Genomic DNA, 27408 nt, shown 5'->3' with positions numbered 1-27408 from the left:
CAGCCGGGGCCGGCGGGCGCTTATCTGCCCCCAAAACCTCCTTCGGGCTCCCGAGCCAGAACCGCGCGGTGCTGGGAGCAGGCACGGCGCCCGGGCGGATGCCGTCCGGCACGGGAGCTCCTCGGCCCGCTCCGTCTTCTCCCGCTGCTCCGCTCCCCCGTCCCCCCACCTCGCCTTCCTAAACGAGGCCCTTGAAATTAGATCTCGGAGCCCAGAGACTTAATTGGCAAGCCGATGGCTGCGCTCCCCTGCCCCGGGATTCATTATTCACATCACTTCAAAGCCTCCAGGAAGGGACTCGTTAGAGGAGAAGTCATTAGGGACGGAGCGGAGACCGGACGGACGGGCAGCCCCAGCACGGAGCGAGGGTTTGTGCCAGCTGCTGGCCCCTTCGGGGCGGCTTTGCAGTTTGGGGAGGGCTGCTGGGGGCTCTGGCGGGGCGCCCCAGCCGCCCGGCGCGGGAGGCTGCTGGCACCCGCCACGGCCCTGGAACCACTTCCGTTGCTGCTCCTCAGTGTTTTGAAATCTCATCAGATGTTCTCAATCTGAGCAATTTTCGGCTGCTTTTCAGCCGCCTGCATTGCTGGGCTAAATCAGTAATTAATGAATTTGCAATGGGGAAAAGATGGGAGTGGGGGGGGGGGGGGGGGCGGGACACAAAAAGCCTTCGCTCGGCTGAAATCTAGAGTGCCGGGTAGGAAGTTTGGGAGCAGAAGGCTGCAGTGCGGCGCAAAGGTGCTGCAAGGTTTCAGCCTGCCTGGGCGGTGGAGACGAGACACGCTCAGAAAATTCATATTTCTCATATTTCTCATTTCTTCTCGGTAATAACAGACCATATGTCCCTGGGAAGGATCTTCTGCTAAAGACTTAATCCGGGGCTCAGCCGAATCAAACTTCCCAACTCCCTCCAGGCACGTCTCATCCCTCCAAGCGGCTTCTCCTTCCCCCTCACCCTGCTCCAGGCTGCGACTGGGAAGACCCAGGAGGCTTTGGGATTTTTAAGGTGCATGAAAAGATTTTTGCAGCCTTTTCCCCTTTCTCCCGGGCTGCAAAGGAAGCATTTCCCACCTACTCGGGAGCCACCTCAAGGACAAAATTTCCCCCGGGGAGGCCAGCCAGGACCCGGCGTGCAGGCAGGACCCGAGGCGGGACGCGGCCCCGCCGGTCAGCCCGCACACCGCCCGGGAGACGTCTAGAAGCAAGATATCGACGGCGGCTGCCTTCGGAGTCGGGCTCCGCTCTGTCCTGCCCTGCGGAGGGATGGTGGCGGGACGGAGCAGAGCTCAGAGGCAAGGGCAGCGCTATTTAAAGACGGATTTCAGCCAGCGGGCGAGCGAGGCGCCCGCTGGCCCACCTTGGCTGCAGCTCTCCCCAGTCCCGCTTCCCGCCCCGCTCGAGGGCAAGGCGGCTGTTTAAGCTCGGCGACGCAGGTGGGGAAACCGAGGCACAAGGCCGCAGCCTCGGCGCTGGCCTAGACCGACAGCTTCTAGGCTGGAAGGTCATCTTCTGGACGAGGGGATCTCCAGAGGTCCCTTCCCACCTCGACCCTTCGGTGATTCTCCACCAGTTGAGTTTTTCCTGCACGGGGCTGCCCTGGGCTGGGGACTGAGCACGTCTGAGGGCTCATTTCTGCCCAAAGGGAGTTTAAAACAGTAGTTAAGAAGCCGATTACATGCTGGTTCAAAGCTCCCAGGGGCCAACTCAGCAACGGGGGGCTGCTAACAGACCCACCTCGGAGCCCGTCGACGGGACGGACCCAGGACGCAGCCTCGAGCCGGGTGACGACAGCATCGAACCGTCCCCCCGGCCCCTGGGAGATGGCAGCACCAGGAGCCCCCTCGGGGGGGCCGGACCCGGCGGGCACCTCCGAGAGAGCACACGGGGACGACCCGAGGGCGAGAGGCGGGCGCGAAGGGGGTCGCTTCAAATCACGGCCCCGTCGCCGCCCTAGCAGAGCCCTCCGACGGCTCGGCCGGGAACGCAGGGAAACCGTTTCGGGCAGGAAGCGCCTTCGGGCGCCGGGCTGCAAGGATGCCGGGGCCGGCGCAGGCGGCAGCAGGTTGTTCAGTGCCGGCTCGTTAGCACCTTTCACATATGCAGGGGGAAAAAAAAAAAATAAAAGAACAACCCAAGAAACTTGGTTTCAGCCACCGAGGTGCTGTCAGGCGTTTCCGGACCCCGAGGCAAAGCGGCAGCCGGAGCCCGGGGCACCGACCCCGTCCCACGCGAGCGCGCCGGCCGGCGGCTTCGCTGCTCCCTCGATGGCACCTTTCCCCGAGAGGGATTCGCCGTCCCGACCCTTCCGGCCTCTTCCAGGGGCGCGGGAAGGGCAGCGTGGACCGGGCGCCTGCCTGCCCGAGCCCCCGCCGAGGCTCTCCGACGTCCTCCGGGCCGGCACTCAGCCGCCGCTTAAGCACGAGCGCCGAGGCAGGAGAGCCTCGGGCGACGCGACGTCCGGCTGCTCCGCGCGCGCCCGCTCCGAGACGGAGCCGAAACGCGTCCGTGGACTTAGAACGGCTTTGGGGCCGCACCGAGACGCGTCAGGACTTCCACCCGCCAGCACTCGGATAACTGCCAGCTAACGCATCACAAGTACGTATCCGCCTCTCACCCAAAAAAATGGAAAACTCGGGGAAGGATAAAACAATCGACGGAGGAAATGACAGCCCCCCTCTTCCCGAAACGAGGGCCGAGCGTCAGGGCGCGCGGCGCTGCGGCAGCCCCGCCACCACCGCGCGAGCCGAAGCCTCGTCTCCCAGCGCTCGGCCGGCTTCCCAAGCGCCGAAACCACCAAAACTGATGCTTTGCAGACGTAACATCTTGGCGGTGCCAGCGCCCGCAACAGCCTCGGGCTCTAGCGAATAAGGATCAACACGGGGACAGAGGAATTGCCGCCTGGGCTGGATGCAGGCGTTTCTTTCCCCCCCTCTTTTTAAATAAGGATATCCCACTTCATGAAATAACCCACCCCCCGGGGCACGTTTCCTGGGCGCCCTTGGGCCGGGGCGGTCGGTCCGTGCCTGGAGCAGAAGCGCTCTGCACTGCAAAGGCTTTACACCGTGAGGCTTCGCTAAAACTCGAGACCGCAGGTCAGGCTGGTAACGCACGAGAAAGCAAACAGCTTGAGCGCTGGCTGCTAACGCGGCAACGAGCATTACTGCCTGGCGGAAATAAAAGCCGGCTCCGAAGACTCGGGCTTGGCGTGAAAAATGAAGCGGAGCGATGTTAGGGAGGAAAGCATGCGCGCACGCACGCGCGGCATGGGAAGCTGCACAGCGAGATATCCGGGGCCTTCGTTTTAAGCACATCAGGTGAGCAACTGCCCGGGGAGAGCCGGCGTCGCCTCTGCAGCTTTCGATCTCAGCAGGGAAGGAGCCGGCTCTTGCCTAAGGCATCGATACCCCGTGCCAGCGCGTTGCCCTCCGCTCCCGGCGCAGAGGTGCTCGGCGGCACCGTCCGGGTGCCTAAGCGAGAGCCGCGTCCGAAGCCAGCGCTCCCTGCTGAGTTTGATATACGACGCCCCGGTAAACAAGCATATTCCTGCAGTTTGAGCGGGGAAGCAGAGTTAATGCCGATAATGCACCGACCGCGCTTACACTGCTGTTATACTGCAATTACAGCGGAATTATGCTTTTTGATAACTAAATTATCACTAATGCACATAATCGCCGGGTTACGTGCATGCACAAATTACAGGACTGCCTCAGCTCCAGATTAATACGTGTGCATTTGAACTCCATATCCGCTCATTTACACTGCGATTTCTCTGTTCTGCCGTTAGCCGTCTGGTTACGTGAACTGGCGGTAACCGCAGGTATCATAAAACAGAAGCACCCGCGCCGGAGCGGGACCCGGGTTCGAACGCCGCCGGCCCGTTCCCTGCGCTCCTGCACCCGGGAAAGCGGCGGCCTCGGACGGGGCTCCAGACACATCCGCTCGCCGTGGCTAAAACGGCATCACCAAAAGCAGCCTCCAGTATCGGGACGCAGCCTGCGGCGGTCTTTGCGCCCCGCTCGCTCCAGGGAGGCCGGATACGGGGCTCAGCGAGGCTGGTTAATGCGATACCGCCGCCGTCTCCTCGCCCCGCGTCGCCTGGCACCCAGCAGCCCAGGCAGGACCCGCTGGCACGAGGCAAGCGAGCCAAGCTCTCCTTTTTGGCGGAAAATCCAAGCTGGAGATCATGCAGAACGCCACCGCCAAGAGAGGTTGCTTTGCCTCTCCCTGCCAGCCGAATCGCGTTATCACCGCTAGCCAGATGGGGCTGCGGTTAGCCTTTACAAAGCCCGGCAGGGTTTGCCGCGGAGCTGTTAACCGAGGCAGACCTTCGCCGCAGCCCCGTGTCCCACCGCGGCGGACTCCCTCGGCCGCGCCGCGTGGGGCTGAGCACCCCGGCCCAGCCGCCGCGAGTCAGCCCCGCGCGCTCCTCCTGCGGGACGCCCCCGGCTCCCCGAGCCGAAACGCCGAAGAGCAGCGGTTGCAGGTCGAAGCCCCGGACGGGATGGGCTGCTCTGCACGCTAAAAGCGCAGCCGGCTCCCAGCGCCGCGGCGGGCGGGCGAGACACAGAATTAACGCTGGGCCTATTTATAGGGCTTTGATTAGGAGCTCGTCACCTAGAAGTTTGTATCCCCTTTATCCGTTTATAAGGCCATAACGCAGTTTGCCGAGCTCCAGACAGGCTGGTGTCCCACCGATTTTGCCAGAACTTAATGTGCCATTCAGATACAGTTAAGCCAGTAATAGGCAGCAGTCTGCGCGCTGCAGGGTTTTAACTGCCTCCAAAAACACTCTTCAGCTGCCGTCACTTTCGGCACAGCAAAGAGATGCTGGAGCGAGGAGGGATCCCGGCACGTCACCTCCCGTCCCGGCCGCGGCTCCGGCTGGGACACAGGTCCCGCGAGCCCCACCGGGGCGCAGCGCATCCTGCTGCACCAGGGCACCCGGTGCCGCTAATCCCTCCTAAGCGCCCGCGCGCTCCCGTCAGCGAAACGCGGGCTGGCTCCGGACAAATCCTCGCAAAAGGTTTTGCTGAGCGCAGACTTTCAGCCTGTCCAAAGTCTATAGACAAGTTAAAGCACCTGCCCGCAGGGATAATTCTGCTAAAATTGGGTGAACCGCGTGCTGGTGCCAACTTGATTTTCTGTTAAAACCTGGGAGTAAGAGTCTTGTCTGCTGGAACGCGCCCAGCTCCGCGCTGCAAAGGGAGAGGGTTAGGCAGGCTCCAGCTGTCAACCCAGTGTATTCGAAGCCTCCTTGCAAGCAGGGAGCAGGATTTCAAAACGCTTTCAGATAGCGACCAGCAGCAACCACCCGGCCGACCCCGCGGACCAGAGGCAGCTTTGGATCGCTGGCCTTGATCACAGCCGGAGACCTCCCCATCGCCCTCCACGCGGAGGCCGCAGGACCGGCGCCTGGAGACACCCGGCCAAGCTACCTGCTGATTTAGCCCACACTAACAGGGCTGCACAGGATGCAAATCCAGGCAGCACTGGACCCTCGTGCATGGGCAGCACGTAACCCAAAAAAGGTCACATCACCTGTAACACATGGCATACACCAGCTTTCGGCCAGAAAAACCCAGCCACGCACCCCAACCCATGCCCAGCTCCTGCCGGTGCGCCTGGCCACATGTCGCTCTCCATCCCCACCAGCCCTGGACAAGCTGCAAGAGACCCAGCTGCATTTCCCCCTCCAGTCTTGGGCACCCCCAACCCCACCATCCTGGCAAGGAACCTGCTCACCATCCTCCCTGGACTTCTGGATGAAGGCCTCCACGCCGCTCTCGCCGTAGCTACCCTCAGAGGCCAAGGTGGAGACATAGTTCCACTTGAGGGCTTTGACGATGTCCACCATGGCTTGGGCCTGGTAGGTGTCAGAGGGGACAACCCGGGAGAAGAAGTCATAGCGGCTGTTGTCACTCAGGTCCGGCGCGGTGGAGGCATAGCTGATCTGGGGGATCTGTGGAGGAGGGAGATGGACAGACATCAGAAGAAGGTCCCAGGCATCAGGGATTGCCTGCCACAAGTGAAGAACCACATGAGATACAAAACAGGGACTCTGGAAGGGTTTGTCGAGCACCGAACGCACCCGGCGTGGGAGAAGCCAAGGAAAACCTCCCTCCTGCCCCGGCTCACGCCTGCCCCAAAAAGGGTAGGTGCAACTGCCCCCTGCCAGGGCCGGCCCCGCTACACCAGCCCAGCAAGCCATAAATAAGGCTTTTAAATTAATCAGAGCTGCTGCACCTTGAATAGCACATTAGAATGATTTAGCACCAGAGGATCATGCACCACTTAGCACTTATACAGCACTCTACAGCTCCAAAACATGCCACAGATGTTAATTCATCTTAAAGATGGAAAAGGCTTATTAAACTATCAAGCCCAGGTTGTCCCCACCAGCCTGAAGCTGCCGACTCAAGCTGCACCGAGCGCAGCACCGCCCCGGCAAGGGTGGGTGATACCCTCCGCTGCCTCCTGCCCCAGAGCCCCTCGCGGGTACCTGCCCCATCCCCACGGCAGCCCCTCTCCGGCACAGGGTGAGGCTTAGGGAGCCCTGCCGAAAGCACAGGCAGGGTTTTGAATTAAGCAGCGACATAATCACATGGGCTGGAGCTCAGCCAGGCTGCAAAGGTACAGCCTTAGCACGGCTAAAAGGCAGGAGCGCTGCAGAGATGGCGACAAGCCCACCCGGAGCCAGCGCAGAGCGAACGGGGCAGGAACGGGGCAGGAACGGGGCAGGAACGGGGCAGGAACGGGGCAGGAACGGGGCAGGAACGGGGCAGGAACGGGGCAGGAACGGGGCAGGAACGGGGCAGGAACGGGGCAGGAACGGGGCAGGAACGGGGCAGGAGCATCCCTGGTCCTGGCCCCTCTCTGGGAGAGGCAGCTGGGCTAGTGCAGGATGCTTAAATCAGCCCCGGCTGCAGCCGGCCTCACCAATCACAGCTCCTGCATTAAGCAATTAGCTTAATTAGCAGCAAAGGAGAGGTGGGGGCCGGCTGGGGGGAGCTGGGGAGAGGCCTGGGGTATGCAGGGGTCTCGGGAGAGACAGCTGGCCCTGGGGAGCGTTAGGAGATCAAGCAGCCCAGCTGGGGAGCCTGAAATTTTGCTGTCTGCTGTCTACTGAGAGCGATTCGCACTGGCACCTCCCTGGCTAAACGCTGGTGCAATCCTGCTCCAACACGGTGGCGGCCCGTCACCCCCGTCCGCCCCCACCGGGCTCTGCCTCTCGGGCTGTTCCCCGGCTGCATCTCACAGTTTTGCCTTTATTTCTCTCTTATTTTCCCCTCTTCCACTCCAGTCTCTCTCTCTCTCTCTATTAAATGCAATACCGGTGTTATAAACCCGCGACTGCACCTGAATGCTAAAAGGCCCTTGGAAAGGAGCAGCCGCTCTTCTATCTGCAAGATACGAGACGAAAGCAGGGAGAGAAGGAGCGGGAGAGGAGGAGGAAGGAATCTCCATCACGGCACAAATAGGATTATTCTCAGTGACAATCTGCTTTATGCTCTTTCCAAGGGGCTCTGATCTGCTCGTCGGGTATCTGTGACGAGGAACCGGCGCACGAGACACGATTAAAATTCTGCTCAGCACGCGAGGCACTCGTCTAGCGATGGCTCATCCTGGGGAGGGAACGGGGAGGCTGCTCTGCGCCTTTTCGCCCTCCCTTCTCCCTGCCTTGCCCGCGGAGGTGCGGGAAGCGGGGCTGCCGGGGACGGCCACGAGGCCTGCGGGAGGGTCCGCGCAAGAGGGAGATCTGGGGAGTATCTGGGGAACGTGTGCGAGGGAGGGCATGGGGGGAACGGGTCAGAGACACGCTCACCTCCGCACGCAAAACCCCATCGCTCTGCCGGCCGCGCGGCTCCGCGTTGGGCTCCGCGGTCCGAAGCACCGCGCTTTGCCGCAAGCGTCTCGCTTCCAGGTTTGACGAGGTGGAAAGAAAGGGAAAACGGTGCCCTCCTGCCTCTAGCACACAGCCCGCAGCTCCGAGCTGGAGATGCTTCCAGGCTTCTCGCTGCAGAGCCGACCCCAAGCCATGACCGGAGCCAGCGCCTCCCGGCAGGGATGCTGGCAGCAGCTGGGGCAATCTGCTAGCCAGGCTCCCCGAAGCAATACATCCTGGACGCGCGCGGTCCCCGCCTGGCCATCGAGCAAGGAAACAAGTCATGATGGGGATGAAAATTGCATGCTCCTGGCAGCGAGCGCGTTCCACGCGGACCTGCCTTTCCAGAGGACATCCGTCAAAGCCCACGATTTTTCCTCTGCAAAGTGGTCAGGTTTAAGCGAATCCGTGCTTCCTCAGCAGGCAGCTGGCGACAGAGGCCGGGGCAGGCAGCGCGGAGGTCAGCGGAGGGGCTCACGGGCGCGGGCTGGGCCGCACATCTGGATCCAACCCCAGGGGCGCACATCTGGATCCAGCCCAACGGCCGCACATCTGGATCTTGCCCACACCTCTCACACCTGCATCCCACCCGTGGGTGCACATCTGGATCCAACCCAATGCATGCACAGCTGGACTGAACGCCAGCTCTGCTGGCCACGGTTTGGCTTCGGGGCAGGACTCGGGAGCGCGGCCAGGGCTGGGGCGACCGCGGCAGCCGGCGAGCCTGGGCGGCAGAGCTCGTTATTCCCAGCCCCTTTGAAACCAAAGCCTCGAAAATACCTGTTGATCTCCAGGCTACGAACTGGAAGTTGTATTTTAATAAACAAACAGAAAGAGCTTTCCTCTCTCTCTCTCTCTCTCCACCTTAGATGGAAGCGAGAATGCAATATCAGTTCCCAAATGACTGTTTTATAGTCGTCTTCTGCCTTTTCTCCCCCTCCGCCTTTTTGAGCTCCTGCTCTACAATAGCCCAACTCCCAGCACCAACTATTTTCTCAGATAAAAGACAAAAGTCCTTTTAGGTCCATAAAAGCAAAACGTAGGCAGGGAATTCAAGGTTCTTCAAAAGAAAGAGGATGGAGGTGAGGAGGGAGAGCTGGAAAAATGTCTCACTCGATTTTGGGCACCGGCATGAGCCCGGAGGGAGCTCGCAGCGATGCCGCGCAGCATCCCGGCTCCCGCAGGGCCGACGGCGCCCCGTCCTGCTCCTCCGTCCCCACCAGCCTGGGCTAAACACCAAGGTTTTGGTGGGGAAATCGCTGAGATCAGCCCTCGTGCGCCCCGAGGCTCCCTCTCCCCGCCCGACGGGGTCCCTGCGGGTCTCGGAGGGCACCAAGGAGGGAGCAATTCGCTGTCAGTGTCGCTTCACGATCAGCGAGAAACACTAGGGAGAAACCCACCTCCTGCCTTATTTTGTACCGAAAAACAGAGACGCGATCGTTCCAAAACCTCGGGAACCGTCCCTCGGGGTGAGAGCAGGGCTGGGGCCTGATGCTGCTCCTCCCGCCCCCGGGGGCAGAGCCCGGATCGGCGTGTTTCACCCAAACCGCTCTCCTGACTGCTCCGCTGCAAAAGCACCTTGATTTCGTACACATTTCATTACTGCCAGCTTATGAGCTAATACAGCATTTTCTTTAATAACAGTGGAAGGCACCAATTTAACGGAATCCATTTCAGATTGGAGAGAATTAGACAAAGGCGGCAATTTCCCCGCGGCCCCCAGCTGAGGCTTGCAGGGATGCAAGGCTGGAACCTCAACTATCAATTTGAACATCAGCGTGATCAGCCAGGAGGGAAGGAGCCGAAAAACAAAAGGGCAACATTAAAAGGGAAGATGAAAAGCGGCTGCAGGACCCGAGAGCAGGTCCCTGGAAAGCTCTTTTTCTGCACAGAGCCAGCGCAAAAACATCCTTGAGGTGGCAATTACAGCCCGTTTCCACCCAGCTCAGGGTTCAAACGGCCTCACCTCGGCGTCGCCTATTCCCACAGCTACGGGCCAGCCAGGGCGGCGCGCGGGTCGGGAGCATCCCCCCGGGGAAAGGGGGCTGCCGGCCCCGGCACCGCCGCGAGCCCGGACACCCGGCGCAGCCCGCGCAGGGGCAGGGCACGGAGCCACGCGCCAGCACCCGGGTTGGGAGCTGCTCATTTCCTCCCCGTAATTATTAATTTCATGCTTATCTTTATGCAAACCTCCGGTTTCGCAGACGAGATGGGATTGATTTAATTAGAATTTCCATCATCGAGCCGCTTGGACGGGAGCTTTTAATTGGGGGGGGGGGGGGGAGGCATAGGAAACCGCAGGGGCTGGCAGAACAAGGGGGTTGCTTCGACGCCGGTCAGCCGTGCCCGGCGCGGGCGGGCGAGGGGGGTCCCCAGCCCCCGGGAAACGCAGCGCTCAGCGAAGTGGGACCTCGGCCCGTGCAGCCGGGCCCCGGGACGGACCCGTCTCCCGCGGCTCCCCGCGCTGGCCTGGGTGTTTTGGAAGCTGTAAGAGACACGGAGAGGCAGCTCCGAGTCCAAAAAGGGCTAAAAGCGGCACGGGAGCGGCTCTGCTGCCAGCTGGGAGGAAGCGCCGGCAACGAGAGGAGCGGAGAGAGCCGGAGGGAAGGGGAGCGCGCGCGAGGAAACGCCATTTGCAGATCGCAGCGCGCGTCCCAGGCCGTAAGCAAAAAAGCAGATGGCCAAAACCCCGCGCCGAGCCCCGCCAAGCGGCGAGGCGGGCGCAGCAGCCCCCGGGGTGCAGCCGCCGGGCTCCCCGTGCCTCAGTTTCCCCAGCCGACAGCGGGGCGGTGCGGCACAGGGCAGGCCAAGCGCTCACCGCGGTGCGGCCGCGCCGCGGAGCCGACAGCCACGTCGTCCTTTGCCCAGCTCCATCCGCCGCCGCTGCAAGGCGGCCGCTCTGGGGCCAAACACGACGGCGGCGACGTTCGGGGGGCCACAGTTTGGGGCAGGAAGCCAAGAGGTCCCCAACCTTCCCGCTCCTCTGCCAGAGCCTGCTAAACCCCGGCCGAGCGCGGCGGGTTTGGGGGAAGGTTTTTCTGCCCGCCCCGCTGCACGCAGTGACGAAACCAGCTCGGCCAGAGGATGCCGCATCTGCACGTTGTTCCCGCTGACGTACAGCTTTAATTAGGCAGCGGCAGCTAACGAAGGACACATTTCTTTACGTGGAGCGGGAGCGACGAAAGCCGTGCCGGGGACGCGGCAGGCCTTGCTGCCGAGCCGGGGGGCCGCAGCGGCCCGGCACCGGGTATTGCAAGCGGGATGCTGCCGGGGCCGGTGCGACCGCGACAGGTCCCGCCGCCCATCGGCTGGCTTTAACGGCGGGTTTAGCGAGGCGCCGCCGGGGAGCGGCGGCAGGAGGGACGGGGCTGACGGGTGCAAACAGGGCGCGCGGGCACCGCTTTCCTCCCGTTGGCAAGGCGGCAGCCGAGCGGCCGGCTGCGGCCCCGGAGCAAAGCTCGTCCCGCCGGGGTCGGGGGCACGGGAAAAGGCAAGGGCGCGCGCACGGGGCTGCGCTCGGGAGCAGAGGCGCCCGCGCTTCAAGGTCGGCAGCCGTGCGAGACTGAAGTTGTCTCATTTGCATCGCACATGTCCGTGCCATCAACCTGCTATTTGAATAGCAAAAAGCGACGGCGATCAGGCCCAGCCGGGCTGCGTCTCTGCCCTCTGCGGCCCTTTTCCCCCTCGATTAGAGCCCCGCAAAAGCCTCTCCCGGGGACGAGAGCACGAAGCCGCCTCCTTCGGCGTCCCACGAGCCGTGCCGCATCCTTCCCGGCTGCTTTGCCTACGGAGCAAGACTGGGGGAGGTTAAAATGAAATCCTGGGGGGGGGGGGAGAAGAAAACACCCCAAAACGGTTTAGTTACCCTCCCCTCCTCCCACTGCCATCCTGCCTCCCTCTCTCCCTCCTCCTCTCCGAAGCGAGCGTTCAATCTTTTTCGTCTCGGCAAATAGCTTTTAAGTTCCTCCCGCTCCCTTTAATTTATACTGTTTTAATTATTGAATAGCCCTCTCGCCCGTCGCCTGGAACATTAACGTGTTTTTTTTGTTTTTTTGTTTTTTTTTTTTAAAAGGGATCCAGAAAAATCCAGCTCCACCTGCGATCTGCCTCGCCGCCTGCGCTAACAGCTCCCAGCGCTGCCAGGAGAGCGCGCGGCGCTTGCAGCCCGCCGGGCAGCAGGCAGGAAGAGGAGGGGGGCAAAAGAGAAGAAGGCAAAAGGCAGCCGGTCGGGGACAAAAGATGGTTTCCAAGACGCTGGGAGGGGAAAGCAACTCCTAGACACGGAGCTGGGCTCTGCGGGCAAAGCAGGGCGCTTGCAGCCCGCAGCGGCGGCGGCGGGGGGGGGTCTCGTTCAAACGCTCCCTCCAGCCCGGCGACGTTGCTTCCGATAAATAAACGGCGAAGGGAGCAAGCGGCGGCCGAAGGGCTGCTCGCACGGGGCAGCTCGAGGGCGGGAGAGCGAGGGGACGCGCCGCGTGCAAGCAGGTTGGGCGAGAGCGTTAGTCGAGGCCGCGCCGGAGACCTTGCGCCCCGAACCGCTGTTCGGACCCTACAACAGGGGCTTCGATCTCAAGACCCAACGGGACGAAGCCCCGAGCCACCGGGTCTGACCCCGGAGCCGGCGCGGGACCGGAGCCCTCCCGAGGCCCCTCGCAGCCAGTCCCCACTCCGTACCCCCGTCGACCAACCTCCCCGGCACCCCGCCTTGCCACGAAAAGACAAGTCCTCGAGCAAAGAGCGTCGTCACCGCAGGGGGACGGAGCAGGGCATCGCCGGGGCGCCGGGAGACGGGTTTTGGAGACGCTCGTGCTCGCCTGCCCCCCGCCGCGGAGGACGAGGCCAGCACGCGCAGACGCCCCGAAAGCGCTTGCAGACGTTGGCGGTTATTTTTTGCAAGCGCGGAGGTGGCAGCGGAGGGGGGGGGGGGTGGTGCCGGGGGACGCCGTACCTTGAAGAGCCGCAGGATGTTGGCCACCATGATGGAGACGGAGCTGCCCGAGGCGCCGATGACGCCGACCACGCGCTCCGGCTTGGTGATGATGGGCGGCCCGCCGTTGACGCAGCGCACCTCGGTGCTGTCCTTCTCGATGAGCGCCTGCACGAAGGTCAGCGACTGCTCCAGGGCGTGCGTGTCGCGGGAGCACGTGTCCAGGATGCGGGCGCCCAGCGTGATGTTGGGCAGCAGCTCGGGGTCGTTGTTGATGCGGTCCAAGGCGAAGAGCATGGCCTCCAGGCGGTGGATGCCCTTCTCTTTCTTCAGCTCCCCGCACGCCTTGCCCTCCGAGCCACGGCCGTGCACGGGGAAGAGCCCCCCGAGCGTGATGTCCCCGTCGATGCGGATGGAGTTCATGTGCGGGTAGCCCTGGCCCTTGGGCTTGGCGGCGCCCACGGGCGCCCAGCCCCAGCTCCAGGCGCTCAGCAGGAGGCAGAACGACAGACGCCCCATGCGAAAAGAACCCCCCCGCTGCCCGCTCATCGCCGAAGCCGTGCGGGGACGGAGAGCGCAGCCCGAAACCCTGCGGCCAGGCGGCGACGCCGGCCCCGCATGGGAGACGCGCCGCGGCGGGGAGCGCCTGCCCGGACAGCCGGATCGGGGCGGCCCGTCGGGGAGCTTCGCATCACCAGGCAGAGCGGCGGCCAGGCGAGCCCCGACGGCAAGCTTCGGCTCCTTCCTCCGCAGCCCTGGAAAGGGAGAGGGTGGAAAACAGCGGGGGGAGAGAAAGGGGAGGGGGGGGGGACACAAAAAAAAAAAAATCAAGCCGGAGCACGAGGAGGACATCAGTGATCCAGACCTTCCTGCAGGGAGCCCGGCAGAAATCAGCGCTGCGGGTTACGGCGAAAAGATTTGGGATGCGCTTGATTTCTGCTTCGCGCCCGCTGCTTTGACTCAGCCGAAACACGTTATCCGGGCAGCTCGCTGACCGGGCGGCAGAGCCCCGGCCGGCCCGGCACCCTCACAAAAGCGACGAGCCCGGCAGGTCTCAGCGCCGGCGGCGAGCGCGCAGCCGCTCAGAGCCTGCCCCGGCCCCATTCGCCTCGCTCCTCGGCCCGCGAGCCCGGTCGGCCGAGCGGCGTCCGTGCCCGCCGCCGGGACGCCCCGCCGCCCCTGCCTCGGTTTCCCCTTTGGGAAGGGCTCGCCGAGGACAGCGCGGGAGGGACGCGAGGCCACAGCCGCCCGCGGAGGAGAGCTCCCCGGCCGCCAGGGCCCTTGCCTCAACTCACCTCCATAAATTATGCACCTCCCTGCCTGCCGGAGCCGCTTGAAGGCCGATCTCCAAAGCGTTTCTGACAGCCGGGGCTTTTAAGCGATCCGAATTAGTCAGCGGCGAATGCTTTCCGCTCCGGGAAGGGGGGGAGCCTGCGAGCACCGCCGCCGCGCACGACCCGCTTCGCCCCAGCGCCCGCCGCGCAGCGGCCGAGCTCCCGCCGGCGCCCCCGGGAGCGGGCACGGGCATCCGAAGCCGCCCGGCGAGCCGAGCCCTGCAGAGCCGCCGCGTTCGGCCCCACCGCGGAAACCACGGCGGGGGGCTTTGCAAGCGGCGGCTCCCAAACCGCCCCGGCTGCAAGGGCGGGATCGGGAAAGGCTCTGCCCGTGGCAGCTCCGGGCCGGCTTCAATCAGGTCGTTCCCCCTCTCCCCATCCTCCTGCGAGGACCTGGATCGTTTCTGCCCGTCGGAGGAAGGGTCTGCAAGCGGCATCCGCTACAAGGAAAATCCTCCGCGCCCCGAGAGCGCGGCGGCTCTCGCGGAGCTGCCGGCATCCCACGAGTCCGCGGCCTCTTTTCCTTCCTTCTTCTAAGCTTTTTCCTTTCTGCTCTCTCGCCTTTGTGCCGCCTTTGATCGTATAATCTGAAGGAGCCGAAGGTAAAAATATCACGGCAGGCCAGGAGAAAGCGTCAGTACCGGCGAGAGGAGGGTTCGAGCCCCCCGCTGAACCGCGAGGGGAGACGCAGCCGGAATTATCCCGCGCTCCGGGGCCGCAGGCGGCCCGAGGGCTCGCGGGAAAGGAGCGGGGGACGAGCGCCCTGGCCCCCCTCTGCCCACGCCGGCCTCACAGCTCAAGGGCAATAACCGCGGCTGCCCCAAGGGAGGCAAATTCATCCTTCCTCCGAGGGCTGGGAGACGTCTCCGCGTCCCCGGGGCGGCCCCGGACCTCCCCGGCCCCCTGTCCCCGCACCTGCCGGGAGACGCCCCCGGCGGAGGGGACGTCCCTCGTCCCGTCCCCGTGCTGCCCCAGGACGGCGTCTCGGCGCTAAGGGGCGCGAGATGCCGCGGACACACGGGCAGCTCCAGCGCCCAGGACGCGCTCTCGGCAGGGCTCGAGCAAACCCGGGCAGCTGCCGCCGCGACGCCGGCGAGGGAGCCCCATCCCCTCCTGCTCGCGCGCCGCACCATTTTCTTCTTCTTTTTTTTCTTTTTTTTTTTTCTTTTTTTTTTTTTTGCAGAATTTGGCGGCGCTGCCGCGGCCCCAGGACCGAACCGCGCGGCGGGAGCCCGCGCTGGCATCGCGCGCTGCCCCGCCGGCTGCGACCCCGAGCTGGGCGCACGGCAAACGCCCCGGGGCTGGTGGAAACTGGAGGGCTCTCGGCTCCGCTGCAGCTCCCCAGGAGCAGAGCCGGCTCAGCCGACGCGAGGGCGTCGCAGGGGTGAAGACGCTCCGTCAGGGGGGCTAAAAAAATAAACAAGCAAACAAGCAAGCAGCCCATTTCTCTCCAGTCCCTGCAGGACTCCAAGTCAAAACCAAGTTATTTTGCCCCCCCCCAGCGTCCCCCGCGCCCCCAGCCCAGGCGCCGGCTAAGCGTCGGGCACGAAGGCTTCACGGCCGCCGCCGCGGAGCGGACGAAGCCGAAAGCGCCCGCGCGAGCCCCCGCCCCGTCTCGTCTCGCTGCCCCTTTTCCGCGCTTTCCAGCGGGGCCGGGCAGCGGAGGCCGGCAGCGAGCGCTGCGGCGGGGAGCAACCCGCCGCCTTCGCCTCCGCGCGTCCCCCCCACCGCCTGCCGCGGCGCTCGGGGCCGGGCCCGCGTCCAGCCGCGCCACGAATTCGCGTCGCTGGCGATTTCGAGACTTATTTAGCCAGGCATCCCCCTAGCCCTGCTCCGAGCTGCGCAGGGGGCCCAGGAGTCCTGCCGGACCCCCTGCCCCAACCCTCGCACCGACAGCCCACGTCCCGCAGGGGAGACCGAAACCCCGGCACGGGGAGGGCTGCTGCCCGCTTCTGCCGCGAGTTCGCCGGTGTCTTTTTGACAATCAAGGCCGTTTCTTTCCCCACCTGCGAATCCTTCGGCAAGCAGGGACAGCCGCAGCGCAGCACAATATCCCAATTAGCCTACGCTAGTTTTTTCCCCCTCGCTTGTGAGCTATTGCAGGGAACCTGCTTTGGCTCCCGTTTTTTTCTTTAATTGCAAAAGACAAGGCGAGGGGAGGCCAGGGTAAGTTATCTCTTGACAGGCACAAACTTGAGCGTTCAGGTCAAGCACCTGGGCTTTCGCCTGCCTAGGAGCAAAGCGAGGCCGAGGCGGAGCAGGCACTGGAAAGCAGGGACCCCCGATTTTAACAGGAAAATACACCCGATACCTTAACGAAGGTGCACGCGCCGGGCCGCAATCGCCAGAGCCAGGCGCGAGTCGCTAACCGCAACGGGTGCAGGATCCCAACCCAAACACCAGCGAGCCGCGCGCTGCCTCTCCGGGACGCGGTCCCGCTAACGCCGGGGTCTTCTGCCGCCCTCGGTGCCCCGGGGCTGCCCGCGACCTCCCCGTTCACCACCAGCTACGCTCAGCCCAAATCAGCGTGCCAGAAAAGCCAGCTTCGCGCCAGGTGCTGCCACCGTCCTCCCTGCCCCAGAGCCCGACCCGGAGGCTCCCAAAATCCATTGATAAAAGCTCCACCTGGGTTGCAGATCAGACTCAGGGAATATTTATCATTTTATATATATATATATATCCTTAACTGCAGGCAAGTTCTCTGCCTCCCGCTCTCCTGGCCCGTGCACAGCAGGCCAGCGCTAACCCCTCGCCGGCACGCGGCCGGGGCAGGGCGAGGAGGAGGCAGCAGCACAGCTCACGCCGGCAAACAGCTCCAGCCAGGGCGCCGCGGGAGAGAGGAGGGAGGGAAGGAAGGAGCCAGCCCCCGTCCCCGATCACACCACAGAAATCCCACGATTAATTTTTGATCACCTGCAAATCGGGAACGGGGACAGCACCGGCTTAGGAAGCGAGCGGGGCTTAACCACCGTCCCCACCGGGCACGGGAAATCGGTCCACCCCAGGGGGGACGAAACCCCACCACAAGGCGCGAAGCCCAAGAGGGAGGGACGGTGCCCGCGGCGGGCACGAGGTCGGGGGGTGCGTTAGCGCACGTTATAATTAGGACCTGCCATGTCTTCAGGCTGTTCCCTTTCGGGGAAGAGCTGGAAGGGGGTGGCTGAGCTGACAAATCCATCCCCCTCCTGCCTGATGCCAAAGCTGAGGCACGTGACACCCTTTTTCGGGTAGCCGGCAGCAAAGCTGCGCCCCGCTTCGGGGCTGCGCCGGGAACGGGACGTGGCTGCCGTTCGGTTTTGGGTGTAAAACCTCCCCGAAATCCCCACTCAGTGTCTCCCATGCCGGCGCACCCGGAGCCCTGCATTGCCGGGGGGCTCCGCGGGGGACGGACAGAGCCGCCAAGCCCATGCCCAGACGGCCACCCCGGGGTGCCCACGGCAGGAGCTGAGCCCAAACACCCTTTTAGGGGGAGCGCAGCAGGCTACAGACCGTAGCATCCAACTGAACCAAAGCTTTCCTCCCCCGGGGCCTGCTTCCAGCCAGGGGCCCCCAAAATCAGCTTGCCCATCCCAGCCCGGGAGCCCGCAGCTCCAGCCCGCTGCTCCCAGCGCAGCTCCGTGCCACCTTCTTCAGCTGCTCGTCTGCACGGGAGACCCCCGGCCCGACCCCAGCTCTGCCCCGCGGCAGCCCTCGGGGCTGGCCTTCCCCTCCCCAGAGCCGCGCGCAGCCCCGGCGAGGCAGCCGGGATTTCGGCACAGCCCGCCCCGGAGAGACAAGATCACAGCTCCCGGCGCAGAGGCGGCAGCCTGCGGGGAGGTTTCGGCCCCCGGCTGTCCCCTCCGGCCCTCCGAAGCTGTGCCCAGCGCGCTCCCGCCGCACCCCCCGCCTGCTGCGCTGGTGCAGAAAAGCCTTGTTTACGTGAAGGGAAAGAAGGAAAGGAAATGAGCTTTTTCTTTTGGCACTTCTCTTGGCATCTTCCCGAGCTCCTCGCCGCGTTCAACAGATCGGCTCCATTCCCTTCCTCTCCAGGCCGTGCCTCGGCGAGCGGCCAGCATCCGCGATCTCCTCTAGCGCTTGCCTCACACCTGCCTTCTGCCGTTCCCCCTTCAAACCCGGAGCCACAGGTCACCAGCAGCGGCGATGACTCATTCCCGGCCTCTAAACCGCAGCCACGGTTGAAAGCAGAGCTTGCTCCCCCCCCCCCCCCCCGACCGAAGCAGCCCACAGAAAAATAACCCGGCCAGCAGAGCACGGCAAACTCATCACACCGGGCGCGAAGCAGGAGGAGGAGCGCAGTGGTGCACGGCCAGGCTGAGTCTGGGGAGGCGGTGGGAGAGTTCTCCGATTTTTTCCCACGGCAGCCGAGGTCCCCAGCACAACGCAGCCCCGCGCCGCTCCCCCAAAAAGCGCTGGTTAGCGGGAGAGCGAGGGAGCGCTGGAGAGAGGGAAAGGAGGAAAACAAATCCAGGAGTGTGTGTGTGCGTGTGGTCGCGCACAGAGAGGTTCCCTGCCCTGAACCGGGGATGTCTCCACCAGATGGGTCGCTCCCGCTCTGGGAAAGGGTCCTTCCCCCGAGCCCCCCACACGCGGCTCGCTCCACCCGCTGCCCCCCCTGCCCCACCGACCTGGGCAAGGCACCGGCTCTCTCCTCCCTGCCCAGCGCCGGGCGGCTGGGGGGGGGGGGTCCCGGCCCCCAACCCCGCGCGTCCAGCGGAGCCCGGGCGGCGCGGGCGATGCCGCGGGGAGCGAGAGGCAGCGCACGGCGGGCGCAGGGCTGCAGCCGTGCAACTATTCATAATGCAATGAGTTGGAGAGGAGGGAGCCGGCGTCCTCCCGGGGAGGGGGCAGCAAGAAGGACGGGGCGGAGGGGGGGGCTGCGCTCGGATCCCCGGGGAGCGGCTCCCTGCTGCAGCCCCCCGTGTTGCAGCCCCCCCCCCCTCAAAAAAAAATAAAAATAAAAAAAAAAGGCAGAAAAAATTGCTGGCCCGAAGGAGCGGCGGGTCGGGGGCTGCAGCCGGGAAGAGACGGGCACCCGCAGCCCCCCCCGCCCCCCGCCCCGGCGCCCCGCACCGCCGCGCACTTACCGCGGGCAGCGCGCAAAGTTGGCGGCGGCGGGCGCGTCTCCGGCCGCCGCTGCCCGGCACCGCGAGCCGCCGGCGGGCGGGGGGGGCCCGGCGGGCCCGGCGGGGCGCTGCCGCATGCGGCGGGGGAGCCCCGGGCCCCGGCCCGGCCCCGGCGGCGAGCGAGCCGCAGCCGGGCGGCACCAGCCGCGCTCCGCGCACCGCAGCCAGGAGGAGGAGGAGGAGGAGGTGGAGGAAGAGGAGGAGGAGGAGGGCTGGGGAAGTTTTGCATGAAGAGGCGCTGGGAAGCCCGGCTCGGCTTTTGCCAGCCTTTTAAAGCACTAGCGCACCGCGGCGGGGAGGTGGGGGCGGGGGGGGCGCACCCAGCCCCGCTGCCCCCCAGCTCCGGGCAGCGCCAGGGAAACGGCTCCCCCCTCCCCGCTGACCCCCTCTGCCCAAGCGGGGCTGGGGCCCACGGGGCCTCGGGGGATCTACAGCCCCTGGCCAGCAGCAGGAAGGATGGACCTGGTCCATCTCCCACCCTCCCGCCCATAGGATCTCTCCTCTTGTGGTCTTCACTTAACATCAGGACGTATTTTGCTCACAACTGTCCTTTCCTTCTATCTGTGCCGACCACCATCCTCTGCTCCTATCCATGCCAATCTCCTACAGCCATCGTCATGGCCATGACGGTAGCAGCAGGGCTGAATGGCACCACCGCCTCCTAGACCCCACAGCACCAAAGGGCTTCCAGGAGGTCACGTTCTCCACTCCGTAGTTTCAGCATTTGCAAAAACTGAGGACTGCAACACCTATCGTGGGTGCAAACACACTACCCTTTGCTAAGCCCTGCAGGACTCTCGCCTGAGAGGAGCCCAGCGCGTCGAGTGCAAGGTTTGGGCGCAGGGACAGGCTGCAGGGAGGCCGTGGCTCCCAGCGTGTGCACAGCGCTCCGCAGCCTTCACCTCCGCGGGGGCAGCTCCCAGCAGCCACCAGCAAAGGGGGGAGGCTCTCGCCAGAGCCACGTCTCCCCCCACTATCGCCCTTCCCTCCGGACTCCTGTAACGCAACACGAGCCTCCCGCTCTGCGCACGCGGCCCATGTGGCACGTGCTTGGTGCATCGCCTGGGTTCGTTGTTAACGCAGCCCACCAGGCTCCAGGGAGGCCCTTGCGGCGTGTTGGTTCATTAATCCTGGGAAAACACAGCCCCCTAGTAATAGCCATTGACACATTAACTGCTCCAATCCATCATGGCAATGACTGATAGCTAATCAGTCACCGGAGCGATGCCAGAGCTCACCTGCCAGCCAGGCCAGGCCGGCCAGCACGGTCGGTGGTAACAGCACGCCTGGGCAGCGCCTCTCGACGCCGCCGTGCTCCCTGGGTGCTACCAGGCCACCTCAGGCAGGGCCCCACTCCCTCGGGCTCTCTGCAGCTCCTCCTGCCCCCTCTAACAACCGGGATGCAAAATGCAGCCCTTGCAAGGAGCATTTGCAGCCTCGTCTTCGCCTAGGGGAAGAGTCAGGGAAATGCATGTCACAGCAAAATACCAAAGCGCTCTTCATCCTGCTGCAGGGAAAGCCAGACCCAGATGTAGGTCCCAGCTGCTAAAGGTTCAGCACGGACTGCGTTTCCCAGCCCAAGTTTAGGATGCTGGAGAAGAGCTGGTTTTCCAGAAGCTCAGTCCTGCACAGCTGCCAGCGCAAAACCCCGGCCAGGCCTTCCAGCTACGTGCTCTCCAGCGAGATGCACTCTGCTGAAAACCTGGCCGTCCGCCCGCCTGCCATTAAAATAAGTGGCAATACTCCCACGGAGCTGGACGCTCACAGGATCGTGCCCAGAGGCCATCTCCTGCAGGGAGACCAGCGCTGTGGTGACTTGGTTCCCAGCGGGAGCTGGAGCGGCTCTCAGGGTTATTCTGCTCCGGTGCAGGCAGGGCAGCCCTGGAAGAGCCACGGACCCGGCCAAGCCCCACGCACGCGCGTGCAGCCTACAGCCCTTAGCCACAGCAGCGTACAGCCAGGAGAGGCACAACCCAGGGGAGATGGTTGAATGGAGAAGAGCCTCTGTCACATTGTCCCTAACACAGGAGAGAGACCCTCTTCCCTCCCTCCGCCCCAGCTCCCCTTTCACACGAAGGCTGAGGAAACAGCCACCACCGCCACCAATGACTTCTGCACTTTTTATGCGTCTTATTTCGAGATGCATTGATGAAACACATGACAGAAGGGGAAAGAGCCATTGCATCATCTTCTCCCTCGCAGCCTGAAATCGGGGGGCTGCTGGCGTTGCAACAAAGCATCACCTCGCAGCCGAAAAATAACCAGGGGCGGCTCCGCTTCCTCCACGTCCCGGATCTGCCCGGGACGGACGCACGCACCTCTCCTCTACGCTGCTCAGTCAGAAGCCAAAACATCACCAGCATGAGTGTCACCATCAAGAACATCAAAACGTAATTAACATTTAAAAACCCGGCTCACACACGTGACGCTGCCGGGCGCCGCGGGAAAAGGGAAGGGCCAAGAGGAGGTAGCGGAGCGGAAGGGCGCAAGCGCGCCTGGGGACGCCCCGATGACAACGGGAAAGCGGCGAGCACTTTGGCTTCTTCAGCAAATCTGCAAAGGCCGCAGCTGGACGGGGCCGCGGCGAGGAGAAATGCTTCAGAAGAAGATTGAGCGCTCCCGGAGAGTCCGATGCCGGCAGCAAACAGATGCGGCCCCGTCCTCGATACGGCTTCGCCGGAGCCAAAGCGAGAGGAACTGAACGAGCCACCGACTCCCGTCCCGGGGTGGAGGAGGGAGTTGCAGGGTGACCCCTGCCACGGCGCGGACACCCAGCTCCACCGTGCCTGCAAAGCGCTCCAGCGTCTCCGAGGACCCCGGCAGCCTTGGCCCCGGTGCCGGGACGGGCAGCCCTGCACGCGCGAGGCGCTGTCGCGTGCCGAGCCCGGCCCCTCCGCCGCCGAGTCGGAGCGAGGCCCCGGCTCCCGGCAGCTCCTTGCGTCGCCGGCGAGCACGAGGACGCCCGCTCCCCGCGTCCCACCGGCGGAGCGATGGCATCCGGCCGCCTAACGCCCTGGCTGCCCTCCAGCGAGGAAGGTCACCGTGTCCACTGCGAATATCATTGAACACCACCAGGGAGACATGCTGCTTGCAGTTTTTGAATATAGCAAAACATGAAACCGCATCTTATGGACCGGACTCTCTGGCTCTGCAGAAGCACTTGAATAATTTATGGCCGAGCCACCGCCTCCTCCTCCCGCTTCACGGGTCACTCAAGCCAAAGAGACGCAGACCCGACAAACGCGCGCGGCCCCCGCTGCCTGTGGGTCGCGTTTCCCGCGCCTGCGCTTGCCTTGGGTACGGGTTCAATTCCCTCCCGGTTAGGAGGGGGGGGAAATAAATCTTTAATTCAAAGCGAAATATTAATAGAGCTATAATTAGCTGTAATAGCGATGCAGTTAAAAAGCAGGAGTCCCAGCAAGAACTGTTTTCATGGGTATTTAAAGAAAAAATAGTTTGCAGGGTGAGGTGGAGGGCGCCCGGCGCTGGGGATGCTTTCGCGGCGTCCCACTTGCCCACAGCGGAAAGGCGGCCGGGAGGAGCCGAAGCAGAGGGACGCGCGCTCACGGCAGGTCGAGATCTCCTCTTCGGGGCCGGGGACGCAGGAAGAACTTAAAGGCCAATTTTCGAAAAAAGAAAAAAAGAAGAGGAAAAGCATTCAAGAGGGAAAAGAAAGAAGAACACGCCGCCACTTTTGTCCTGCTCCCTGGGTTTTGGTTTTTTTCTACAGCAAAAGGAACAAGGTTTTCACGGACGTCAGGCGGAGGAGCAGGTCTCAAAGCAGGGACGGGGAAGGGGAAGAAGTGGCGGCTGGAAGCGCGCAGGCCAGATGCTCGTTTGGGGCAGGGTTTCGCTGCCAGGGCCCGGCCGTGCACGGGGCAGCTAGCGCCGAGAGGAAGGGGCAGGCAAAACATGCAAACTGGAAACAAGCTGCAGAATAATTCAGCGTGCCCCCCAAAAATGCAAAAATTACAGGCCAGAAAATTATAATAAAAAAACAAATAACAAGCCAGCCTTGGATTTCTTTCTGCAAGAAAGAGACACTCCTACACACAAACAGCACATGAATATGGGTAATAGATATGGATATTTCAGAGAGCGAAAATGGTACTGACTGCGTTCTTATTGGATCAACATTCACGCATCTAGTCCACGTTTCTCTCAAGGAGCGAGGATAATGGGATGCCGAATGTCAGACCATTTTATATATATTTAAAACTCATTATACGCTTCATGACTAACCAGATTTCTACGGAAAGAGTTGCATTTTACAGAATGAGAGGGGAGGAAAAAAAAAAAAGCCCATCCGGGCTCACAGGGAGGAATTAGCAGTGAAAGAGGGATGATTCGTCTGCTCCTTCGCAGGCCGGGAACGACAACTCCTCCTCCTCCTCGTGGCGAAGGCTGCGCGGCGTGCCAGGCTCCTCTTGGGGGCAAGCAGCCGGGGCCACCCAACCTGCCTTTTTGGCCACCAAGGGGAGGGAGATTTTCCTGCTCGAGAAATGGGAATTACCAGCAAAAGCAGAGTCTCCCGCCAGGGATTTCTCCTCTCTCCCAGGCTGAATTAATCCTAAAACTTCCCCCGCTTTGTTCGTTTGCAGCATTACACCTTGTTAGCTCCGTGTTTGAAGAGGACAAGGGGATCGCGCCCGGGTTTGGCGGCTCCTTGGGCATCTGCTGGCTGCTTCTCGGGAAGCGCCGGCTCTCTTCTCTTCTGCAACACTTCCACCTAATGGCAAAAGCGCCGAGGAGGAAAGCAAGCGGTGAGCTGCGAGGCTTCCCCCAGACGGGGCAGGCTGCTTTCCCCCGCGTTGCTAAGCAGAGGCCGGCACAGCTCAGTGCACTGTTGGCTCCAGCCTGCCTCAGAGCTCGGTCATGCAAAAACACCAGCAAAAGCTGCTCATTTTCACACGTGGGAGCCGTAACTTCTGTCCGCACATCGGCACAGGAGCGACGGAGCCGCCTCGCGTGGCCGCTTCAGCAGGGTGAGTGACCTTGCCCGGGCGGAAAGCGGCTCGGGTAAGCGGTTGCTCCACGTTTTGGGGCCAAACAGTACAGAAACAAGGCAAGCCGAGGCACGGTTAGCCGGGCGAGCTCTCCCGCTGGGCACCTTCAGCGCGTTTCCCTCGCGCAGCCTGCACCCGAACGGGCATGGAGACGGCGTCAACTCATCACATCCATCCTCAGCTAACCCCGTGCCCCAGCTCCCAGAGACCCCATCCCCGCAACGAGAAGGTGAAAACGCAACGGGGATCCGCCGCAGGGCTAAGGGGCCAGCGAAGCCCCAGCGCAGCAGGAACAATGCCCGCGTCCTCCCCTCCGGCTTTTCCGTAATTCATACAAAAACCTCCTGAAAGAAATATCCTCCAGGGGCACGAGACGGTCACGGCTGCAGCAGGGGCTCCCCGGCAGCGGGAGCAGGCAGCCAAGGCCGGCGCGGCGTCCCCGGCGGGAGCAGCGGCGCTGGCCCCTCCGGCCCCACGCAAGAAAACCGCTTCTGCCAAAGCCGTCCAAGGGCTCCGGAGGCGGCGGGCAGGAAACCACAGCCCCAAGAGATCCCCGCTCCTCCGGCCCAGTGGTTTTATTTTTTTTTTTAAATATAAATACGTGTGTTTTCACTTTCCCAGCAGCCAGGGGCAGCAGCCAGCAGGAGCGCAGGGCAGCTACCCTGCGCCAGGCAGGACTTTTCTCCTTTTCTCCTTCGCTCTGCTCTTTAATTTGCTTTAACTTCTTCTTTTTTTTTTTTTTATTTGGTGGCAATTCTGTTGAAGTGACAGCAGTGATGTTACGGCCCCTGCAAGATGCTCAACAGTGCTGCGCCCATAAACGTAGGGGCCTCACCACCAGCCAGAGATGCTTTTAATGCCCAGAGAGCGGCTTCCCAAAGAGAAACAGCACTGACTTAGCTACTAAAAAAAAAAAAAAAAATCAACAAAATGAATACAGATAGCATCTCTAACCGGAGCAGCTACATCGACCCGCAGGCAATAAATCAAGCCCCTCCGGGAGGTTTCAGTGCATCAAATCCCGTGTAGGGCAGCCGGGTCCGGAGGGCGCTGGCACAGGGGACACGGGGGGACGTGGGAGCAGCATCCCCAGCCCGGGCTCAGCAGCATGCAGGATGCCTGAGCGGCAGCACGTGTTTAATTACAGCCGCCTCGTTCAGAGCTATGATAAAACACAGCCCAGATCTCATGGTTTCTCACACCATAAACCAATTAAAACAAAAAAAAAAAAAGAAAAAGAAAAAAGACTGCCTTCAACCACACGTCTGCCTTCATTAGCCAGCCCTCACCTCCAGTTCCCAGGGAGGGCTCTGGCTGGGTGAGGACAGCACAACTCGTTGCACCCCAGGCGAGGAAGCCCAGGGTGTTCCTTCCCCACGGCCGCAGGGTCCGGAAAAGCTCCCATCGCCCCAGGACGAGGGGAGAGACGAGGAAGCCGGCTGCACCGCTCGCCCCCGGCAGACGAGCAGGGGGCCGCAGCTCGGCCGGGGAGAAGCCCCTCAGGCCCAGCGCCGTCCCGGCAGAAAAAGTCCCCAGGCTCAGACCGCGAATGCCCCGCCCCAGCGGTGGGCCCAGGCGTCCGGCAGCATCCCGGGACCCCTCCGACCCCAGTGTCTCGCTCGCCGGCTTCTCCCGTGAAAGCCACCTGTGTGTCCCCGTGGCTGCCGGCCCGGCAGGCTGGACCTGGCCGTGCGCTGGCTGCCGCAGCCAGACTCTCCGGGGCGGGAGGGAGGCAGGCGCTGGGGGCTGGTCACCAGGAAGAAATCCCCCCCCAGCAGGTACCACCGGCGCGTTAGCAAGCGCCCCTCTGCCCAGGGAGGATGCTGCAGAGCGCCAACCCTCCAGGTGACACAACACGCTCGTATTTAAGGACCTACATACCGATTAGCTGGGGCTGAGTGAGCAATTAATCAGCCCCACGAGGGAGCCCCTCGTGGGGCCCGGCAGCAGCCAGCCCCACTCCTGGCGGCGGTCCGAGCCGGCACATTGGTGTGAGCTGCCAGCAGCCTGCGGGATGCCGGGGTGAGAGCCAGGACGCCTGGGCTCCTTCCCGGCTGCAGCACGTGCAATCGCCCCCCCCCCCAACCATGCGTGCCTCAGTTTCCCCCAGCCTGGAAGCACCCGTCTCCCTCGCCCCTCGTCCTCCAAACCGGTGCTCCCTTTGCACCGTGTCGGGCCCCCCGGCGCTCGGGTGCAGCCCTAGGCTGAGCCTTGGCCCTGGCGCCGTCGCCAGCCCCTGCGGGCTCCCCCCACCCCGGGACGGAGAGCCCAGAGCGACGGGCGTCCCCCCCCCCCCACCAGCCCGGCTCTGCATCCCGCAAGAGCTGCCGAGAGGTCTCCGCCCGTTAGGTGGCAGCAAGTCACCGCAGTGCCGTGGCCGGACGGCGCGCACACCTGCCCGCCGGCACCGGGCCGCGCCGCCTCCCCGCCCCGTCCCGAGGGCCCCTCCGTGCCGGGCTGCGGGGGAAGCGCCCGGCCGAGCGCCCCGCACCCGCGGCAGCCCTGGAAGCCAGGCGAACGCCGGCGGCGTCGCAATAGAGGCGATGGATCCCTAGGACCGCTTCCCCCCAAATTTTGTTTCCCGGGACATTGAGAAATCTGGCCCCGCCTGGTTTGTTCCCGACACCGGGATTTCCGTGCCGGTGATCCCGCGTTTCAGCCGCCTCCAGGTGCCGTCTCAGAGCGATTTTTTTTTCATTTTCTCTCCCGTTCTGCCCAAACCCTCGCGGTTTGGCCTTTCTCCCAGCAAGGAAACGGCAGCTCGCAGGCGCTGGGGCGCAGGGGACCACCGAAAGCCCCCGAGCATGACGTGAGCCCGTCGGGAGCAGCAAAGCAGCGGCCGTACTGACTGCCCGTACCCGTGCCCAGCTGGCCGAAAAGGGGAGTTACCAGCGCGGCGAGCTGGGGAAGGGCGGAAGGGGGCGGTTCCTGCACAAAGCGGTGATTGCAAATTAATTATTTAGTCCTATTGATTAGCCGCCCGCGGGCTCCATATCACAGGGTGGCTGCCTGCCTTTTTTTTTTTTTTTTTTTTTTTTTTGCCCCTATTTGCCATAAATCCCTGTGGGTTTTAGCACAATTGCAAACCCCAGTGGTGGCAAGCGTGACCCCCTCCCCCGGGGGCCGGCGCCTCCGGCTT

General features: G+C 63.4%; 1 protein-coding gene across 1 annotated transcript in view; it reads right to left on the bottom strand.

The window, feature by feature from the left end:
- The window catches only part of GRM4 (glutamate metabotropic receptor 4), a 37093-nt gene extending 22922 nt beyond the window's left edge, over positions 1–14171 (bottom strand). The window contains exons 1-3 of the mRNA XM_068918288.1: positions 14102–14171; positions 12828–13561; positions 5740–5956 (exon numbers count right to left, since the gene is read on the bottom strand). Coding sequence (XP_068774389.1) covers positions 5740–5956; positions 12828–13355 — 745 coding nt within the window. The 5' untranslated portion in view covers positions 13356–13561; positions 14102–14171. The remainder of the gene's footprint in view (positions 1–5739; positions 5957–12827; positions 13562–14101) is intronic.
- Between the last annotated feature and the right edge of the window lie 13237 nt (positions 14172–27408).

This window comes from Struthio camelus, chromosome 24 (genome assembly GCF_040807025.1).
Source record: "Struthio camelus isolate bStrCam1 chromosome 24, bStrCam1.hap1, whole genome shotgun sequence".
Taxonomy (NCBI): Eukaryota; Metazoa; Chordata; class Aves; order Struthioniformes; family Struthionidae; genus Struthio; species Struthio camelus.
Note: the sequence above shows the minus strand (reverse complement) of the source record. Positions and strands in the feature narration are given on the sequence as shown.